The sequence below is a fragment of the Hyposmocoma kahamanoa genome, unplaced genomic scaffold (assembly GCF_003589595.1).
Source record: "Hyposmocoma kahamanoa isolate Upper Pololo Valley unplaced genomic scaffold, ASM358959v1 88, whole genome shotgun sequence".
NCBI classification, from domain to species: Eukaryota; Metazoa; Arthropoda; class Insecta; order Lepidoptera; family Cosmopterigidae; genus Hyposmocoma; species Hyposmocoma kahamanoa.
In genome coordinates this window covers 19,256,492-19,264,469 of record NW_020654466.1, presented here as the reverse complement: position 1 = coordinate 19,264,469, position 7,978 = coordinate 19,256,492, and the positions used below count along the sequence as shown (strand labels likewise).

The 7,978-nt window shown below is 36.7% G+C and overlaps 2 protein-coding genes across 2 annotated transcripts in view; one reads left to right on the top strand and one right to left on the bottom strand.

Annotated features, from left to right (window-relative positions):
• Positions 1-980, top strand: part of LOC113235657 (reticulocyte-binding protein 2 homolog a) — a 14,221-nt gene extending 13,241 nt beyond the window's left edge. The window contains exon 16 of the mRNA XM_026471485.1: positions 717-980. Coding sequence (XP_026327270.1) covers positions 717-852 — 136 coding nt within the window. The 3' untranslated portion in view covers positions 853-980. The remainder of the gene's footprint in view (positions 1-716) is intronic.
• Positions 981-4,829: 3,849 nt separating this feature from the next.
• LOC113235850 (hairy/enhancer-of-split related with YRPW motif protein 1-like) lies at positions 4,830-6,866 on the bottom strand. The gene is made up of 3 exons (XM_026471771.1): positions 6,750-6,866; positions 6,153-6,248; positions 4,830-5,912 (listed from the first exon to the last, which is right to left on the bottom strand). The coding sequence occupies exons 1-3, from the start codon at positions 6,828-6,830 to the stop codon at positions 4,845-4,847; spliced, it is 1,245 nt and encodes a 414-aa protein (XP_026327556.1). The 5' UTR covers positions 6,831-6,866; the 3' UTR covers positions 4,830-4,844.
• Between the last annotated feature and the right edge of the window lie 1,112 nt (positions 6,867-7,978).

The window sequence follows — 7,978 nt, the reverse complement described above, 5'->3', positions numbered from 1 at the left end:
CACACACACACACACACACACACACACACACACACACACTGTATGCCATTTGCGATAAGAACAATCTAAAGTCCAAAGCGTCAAGCTTGATGTGGTCTTGACTATACAAATAACACCGCTATATTATTTTTAAGCATTTTAGAAATGATAACAACCTTGCAATCACCTGTATATAATTTGTATTCAAGAACATTGTAATTTACGTCCTTTACTTTCATTTCACGACCTCTGTGGCTTGACGGTTAGCCCTGTGGGCGCCAGATTAGTAGGTCCCATGTTCAATAGCAATTTGGGAAACAAACTGTATTAAATTGGGTCTGGCCTGGGTTTTTTTGGTAATTTCCGTAATCCGTTAGTTCCGTTGCCTTGGTGCTCACGGTATGGAAAATATCCTAGTTTTCTTGTTTCGTCGTTTTCGCGGTAATAATCAAACGACACAGATACTGTATACGCAATTTCATATCGTTATCCTTGTTCTTCAAAATGTATAACAACAGTACATAACCAATCAAACAAAAGAACGAATGACATACGGCATATTACCGATTCAGTATTCGCAATAAAAAAATAAAAATGGCAACAAAGCTTTATCAACTGAAATAAATATGTCACGGGGAGGTTTATCACACATTCCATGTGATTGGTGTGATTGTCTGGCACCCTTATTACTGTATTAAGGAACGATATGTCTAATTGATGTGAATGATATTTTTCAGGGTGAAAGTGGCAGTGGCTCGCAAGGACTCTGCCATTCAGGCACTGACCAGAGAAGCTGCCAAGTACCAGGAAAAGATCGTACTGCTGGAACAGAAGCTCCAACAACAGAGGAAAGATTTTCTTAAACATAAGTAGTCTGACATATTCTAGTGGTTGTATTTGTACCAATGTTCGATGTGTGCGCTATACCAGCGGACGTAGAGCTGGTATGCATTCGATTTTTGTAAGCTAAGGCTTTGGTCTAATGTCATTAGCCAAGAAATTCGCCAGTATATTTCAATGTCAATTAACATTTACAACAATATTTACAATTTTAGTATTGATTTTATTGAATACGATAATATTAATAAGTATTAATAATATTTTCAATTTATTCTTTTCATTACGTCGTTATACTATACAAGGTGGTAACAAATTAGGTACGGTTCGATTTAAAAGACGGATCAAATCGTTATACAAATCAAAAATATTTTTATGCGATTTTAATCATTTTAACAAAGAACTGTCCAAATATGAGTATTTTACTGTCAAGAAGTTTGACGTCGCCGCCTGTTGACATTCTGTTACGTTATTTATTATATTGAATATCATAATGTTTTGCATCATATTATTTTTTTTGTAAAAATACTACATTAGTTTGTTTAAAAAGATCGAACAAACAAAAAGGGATCTCAACTCGAACCAGAATCTGTTGCCTCACCGCGGCTACGGAAGCAGGTTCTAGTCTAGTCAGATCGAAAAATTTTTTCTGTGTGTTCGATCTTTGTATCCATAACTATTCTTTTTAATTTTAATCATGAAGTGGCTAGTAAAAGTTAACAGTTTAAAAACAAGTTAAACAGATTTTGATTAACTAGTTTTTTAAATTTCTCGAAAAGTTGATATTAAAACCACTTATTCTTATTTGGCTATTATAATTGACTATAAAAAGCATCTTGAAAAGTACCTAATTTGTTAGCATCTTGTATATTATACCTTGTAAATTCGTAAGCTTTTTAAAAATTACGATACTTGTATTCTACCAGCACCAAAGGTTAACTGTAATTTTTTTTTTACTTTAAAAAAGTCATCCGTCCCTTTTTAGGTACAATTGTAATTTATACAGCTGGTTTGGCGCCATGAATGTATGACGTCACAAAAAAGTATTGCCAGTTCTTTCTAAATCCTGTTTTCAGAATGTCTATTACTATTTATCCATCAATTTCAGTTATAATGTCATATTTCACTATCGATTTATTTTTAATGCTAATGAAAAGCATTCGATTTTATTTTCGTAATGTGTCGAATATCCTATTACTAGAATTTAAAATAAGGAAACCTGATTAAATGGCAATTTCTTAATTAAGGTTGTCCAATTGGATTTGATCTCAGAGCGGCTTGGTACCACATTGAACTCGCCCTTTTTTATTCATACCGGAATTCGATTGCCTGCCACAACCCTGAGAGTGCCACCTGGTACTGCCATTTTTGCACATTATTGTACAATAATAAATAATCATTTCTTTTTGACGGAATCTATTTTAGTGAGTTAATTAAGAACTGAATCTAAATACATTACAAAAACCATGGCATCATTATTTTCCGAACTAACATTAGTAGCTGTTTGCTATCTCTAAAAATCCGATTATAAGGTACGTAAGTTACCATGGACAAAAATGAATTATTTACAGTACAACATAGAACATTAAATTAAATGTAAATAATATTTTTCCGTCAAAGCTGTAAGTTATGTCCTTTCGTGCTAAACGATATGTGCCTAACAAATTATACTTCGTCCAATCACATTATGACTATTTATGTATGCGTATTAGATCCACGTTATTTATTACACTTAGATAATAATTAGTCCAGTGCCACATTTACCAAAAATCTGCCACGTAATTTAGTCACCGTCCAATTGCTTTCAATGATCAACGTTGTTGTAAAGTTTCTAGAGAACAACTGCCATAGAAATAGCAGACTCGCTAATCTTTGTTGGGAAGAAATGGTAAGCGCTGAAATTACGTTGCTTAATTTCGATAGCTGTGGCGCTAGATTTAGGGTATGCCCAATTATATCGCCACGGAATCTCTTCCCTTTTAGTGATATCTGAATACCTATATATATATATTTTGCGTTATGCGTAGTGCAGGATAATAAGTTGTATGTAATCAAGGCCAACAGTAATTTTTACTGACAATATGAACCTTTGAATGACCAAAGAAAAAAAAGGCAGAAATTCAACCATGGTAAGGTAAGATCGTTGGTTCGAGTCCAGCCGGATAGAAGGAATTTTTCTTTCTGTTCGATCTTTGTATTAACTATAACAAATTAGTTGAATAATTTCACAAAAATACTTAATTGCAAAGGCCGGGAAGTAAGGGATTGCTGGACGAGCAAGAGTTACAAGGACGAGCGCCAGCAAAGCCTTGTAATTAATACGAGTCAAGGGTAACCTATCACAAAGTCGAAAATTTTTTTCTCCGAAATAACGTTTGTTCGAATTTTCATTACACCGAAAATCGAATTATAACGAAACAGTTGTTCTTTCAGGATATGTTGAATGTTTATCGCAAAGACACGATTAGGTTCGGTTAGGTTAGGTTTAAAAGAAAAACATTTTCCTCTCAAAATTACTTTCGAGGTTATAAAATTTCGACCAAACGCTATTTCTGGGAAATGTCATTTCGGACAACTGATAGGTAACCCGAGTCAAGCAATGCCCGTTCCCACCGAGGCATGTATAGAATTTTTCTCAAACAATGCGAGGAAATAATAAAATACTAAAGAGAGGTGGATGTATCTTATTACTGTACTTTTGTTATCGCTTTCCTCACTGGCACTCATTTTCGCCACCAAAAATAAAAAGACGAAAAAACAATACAATATCAAAACACTTTATGTGTTACCGCCATTTTCTTTTTTTTAAGTAAGCAGTACAGATAGGTATTTTTAATTCTCGCAGTTATAAATAAACACTGGGCAGTTGGCTTTGTGAGTTTTTCTTTTGCCTGTTTGCATAGTTCGTTATTAGTAGGTACATTTAAAAGTTTAGAGAAGAGGACAGTAATGGATTTTCAAACTTACTTTTCTGGCCTTGACCGGGAAGAAGTCACATAGTCCATAAATGACAAACTTTCCGTGTTCGTTTTTTGAAAGTAACGCAAACATTTCCGAGCATGTTTGAGAAAAATAATGTTACATGAACCTTGATATCAAACTTACCAGGGTCACCATTTCTGATAACAAATAAAACTGCAAACGATTTTGATTGGCAAACTCATTGTGCCATAATTGCTTATAGCTGCATTGACGTAAGTCAATGTATAGCTGGCATATTATTGCATGCTAGTTCAATAACTAGCACAATTGCCAGCTACAATGTGGATTCCTAGTCGGTATATTTGGGCTTTCTTATTCACTCTTTATTCGAGTGTCAGGTTTGTTTTTGTTGTCAATGTGATGTGCTTGCCAATAAATATGCTTTAATTTTTCAAATACTTGATTTTGATTCTTTAATCCTTTAGTATAGAGAATATGAAATAAGTTATAGAAAAAAATATAGGTTGCTGTACGAAACTAACGGTCGTATTCTAGAACTCTATTCAATGCTCAAGTCTGGATTGCACTGGCAACACAAGCACTGGAAATACGACCCTAATGGCAGGGACTTGAGTATGATATCAAGTGCTTTAAACCATACTCAAATCCTAACTTGAGCATTGAGTAGAGTTCTAGAATGCGACCCTAAGATGTTTAAATTAAATATTGTAATGATAAATGTATTCAAATGCTCATTCTTCTCAAGAAAATCTGTCTTACGAATGAGCTGTAGAGTTTAATCAGTATGACGATTTCAAGTGTACTTTGCTTACCTATGAAATGAAGATCATTTGACTTAGACTTTGAAAAAATAAATACGCTCCAAGAAAAATCAAATGTAACTCTTTAATAACTAATTTGTATATTTATTATAATATAATTAAATCAAAAACTTTTATACCAAACTGGTACATTCTTAAAGCTATGTACATCACGTACATTGTCATAGTATATCACGTGTAGTTTATATACTCGTAGGTATATAACACTATGTAAACAAACAACCCATCTATAGAATACCGAATGGTGTCAATGTTATTAAATCATCACCAAGGTCGCCACATCTCGGAGTTATTCGAACTCCCCTGTTCGGATGACCTTGAACTAGTATCTGCTTCGCCCTTTTCTTTGACTTCTTCTTTCACACTGACCTCTACTTTAACAGTCGAAGGTTGCGCCAGGGATTCCGCTGTATGACTTATCACAGATCTTATAACAGGAATTGTTCTTTCATAAGGTGCAGGTGTCACAATACTTTCCGGAAGGGTTAATTTTCTTTCCGGATACGCTGGTACTCGTTCGGGAACTCGCTTAAAAGCCGATTTCTCTGGACTTTTTCGTTTTTCATGAACTTTTTCAATCTTTGGAAATTTTACTGGCTTCTCTTCAAGTTTGATCACTTTTGGTGTCGGCCCTGATACGTCAACAACTGGCCTTTTAAGCTTATTCCTCATTGAATAATCCACAGCCCTTTTTGGTGAAGCATCAATACCTATTTTGTAGTTTTCGACGTCTATAACAATCGATAACGGTTCCATATACATTTTGTTTCTCAAAGCTTCTTGTTTCAGCGTTTCAGGGGATATTGTTGTTGACGAAACTGTAGGTTTTTGCGTTTCCGGGCTTGAGTCTTGATCAGAGGCAGATCTGCTTGGTGGGGTTGGGAAGGGGAAAGTCTGGACGGGACGAGGTGGTGTTTCCATCTCTGTAGAAGAGTCACAAGCAGAGTCACAAGACATAGGACTTAATGGTGGACTTGTTGGTTTGGTGGATCTTACGTAGTGGAAGGCACTATGCCTTTGTCTATCGTCGTCCAGTCTTAAAGGATCTGGGATTAGTGGTGGATAATCCGCAGGGTTCAAACATTCCATTCCATTTAAGCAGCTGTGCAAGTGGCTGCCAAGTCGATGACGTAAGCCTGTTGGTACGCTGGCGAGACGGGAAAGGTATCTCTTAACTTCGACGGCGCAGTCCCCGAAGCCGGATTTAAAGCGGTGCAGTACTGCTGGGTCTGCAGCAATGGCGGCTGCTAATTGTTTCCTTTGAAGGGTTTGGAGGTGCTTCACGGTAAGCTCGAGGATATCTGCTTTTTCTAATTTTGAGTGACGGGCGGGCTGGAATAGAATAAGAATGAACAGAAAGTAATGCTTATTTTCTTATTGGTATCTTGTAAGTCTTTTATGTAAAGTATTTTATTTCTCTCGTATCACAAGATATTGACATCAATTTGTCATATTAGATGTTTTGAATGGTGCCCAACGTGGGTCTTCAGCCAATATGATAATAATTATTTAAAACAATTTAAAATTTTAAAAGTTAATGCTAAACAAAGTTGCATGTGCAGCAAAACGTACATCTTTATCCATAGCATCCACAAGCAGGTCCTTGAGTTCATTGAGGCAATTGTTAATGCGCGCGCGCCGCTTCTTCTCCATTATCGGTTTATTGGTCTGAAATTTCGCGAATTTTAACATTAATCAATTTACAGAGGCACATTATTTATTTATTTACATACTTGTTTTCCATTGAAGACTAAAAAAATTGACGACTTCGGTGGCCCAACGGTTTGGTCAGTGGGCACTGGATGAGGAGGTCTCGGGTTCGATTCCCGTCAGGATCAATTTAGGAAACTAACTTTTCTTTGGTTCTGGTCTGGATGTTCCGGGAAGTGTCCCAAAGCGAATTCCGTTGCTCTGGTACTACAGGGAATTCCCTGGTTTGAGACCAGATAATTTGTATGGTTGTCTGTGGTACACGTTATTCATTATTGTATTGCATCACAGTTAAAACGTTTCACTACTGGACGCGGGTCTCCTTAAGGAAATAGTACAACACTAGGTAAAATTATGCAATATGCGTTATTCTACAACCTTTTTAAAGTAGCTAGATACCCTACTAGAACGAAAATAAGTAATTTTTTTATGCCACGAAATCTGCACTTTATTATTTACCTTCCGCAATTCAGCCTTTGACATTCCTTGCGTAGGTTCCGATATCCCAGTTTGGGAATCATCATCTTCACTATACGGCATATTCACAGCACTTCACTTCTCTTTACCTGCCCGCACGTTCGTCCGCGACGACGATTAACTAACTAATGTCGGACGTACTATGCTCCCGTAACAGCAAATTTTAAATTACCTATGCTCCCCATTCATCCTGTTTATAAAAAGCGGTGATAAAATATAGCTATCTCGCTCTTGCATAGGTGTTGCGAATAGTGGGAACTGTATCGGAATGTTTTGTTTTCGTCCCTTCTCGCTCTACGGGAACCTGCTGTTAATTGTGCTACTGGTTCAGTGGTTAGTAGTAGGTGGGGGCTGTGGGTTCGATTTTAGATGTCATTAACATTTTTTTTACTGATTACGAAAAGTATTTTACTGTTCATGTATTGAATATGATTATTAATATGTTTGACACTAGAGAATACTAAACCTACTTGGGTAATATGTGAATGGCGTAAATGTTTCTTTATTCAGTACGGCGCTTAGTTTTCGGTAGCAGTAGACGTCCTTGTGAAAGAGTTTGTCCAGGGAAGTACTGCCACCTTACCTATTTCTACCACCAAGCAATAATGTGAGCATGGCTGCGTTCCGGTTTTGAAGGGTAAGGGTGCTGATGAAATTACAAGCACATGGGAGTTTTCAACTCAGGATGTCCGGCGCAGTGGCAGTGCCCCTCAGTTCTTTGCGATTTAAAGCTCTTGTGTGGCACTGCAACAGCTATGGGCAGGGCGTGTCACTTACCACCACGAACTATTCGTCCCATCATAAAAAAATGTAACTGATTACATGGTATCATAAAAAAATGAAACTGATTACATAATTTGACTGTTAAATTTTAAAAGTCACAAAGTGAAGCTACATCCGGCGTTCCCCTATCCTGTATACTATGGGAATGCAGGACCGCGCATGCCCATCAAGAACCATAAAACCTTTCCTCCCACCCTCTTTATGAAAAACGGCATACTTTATGAATTCGCACCTTTCCATGAAGCACGATATTTATTTGAATGAACACCTTGTCGTTTAAATGTGGAACTTTATACGTGCATCGTAGCGTAAAGGGGCGTCTAGAAAGGTAAGGGATTTTTTGTTTTGTTATTGTGTGTGACACGGCGAAGTTTAAACTTGGTTTTTGATGTGCATGGGGTGTTGTTAGGTTCTCACGCTGTGTGGGA

Bases quoted from the DNA above. Each gene is read 5' to 3' on its own strand.
- LOC113235850 (XM_026471771.1), bottom strand. From the start codon at position 6,830: ATGCCGTATAGTGAAGATGATGATTCCCAAACTGGGATATCGGAACCT. The intron at 6,249-6,749 runs GTAAATAATAAA...GCGAAATTTCAG, and splicing joins CAAAGGCTGAATTGCGGAAG to ACCAATAAACCGATAATGGA. The intron at 5,913-6,152 runs GTACGTTTTGCT...ATTCTATTCCAG, and splicing joins TGGATGCTATGGATAAAGAT to CCCGCCCGTCACTCAAAATT.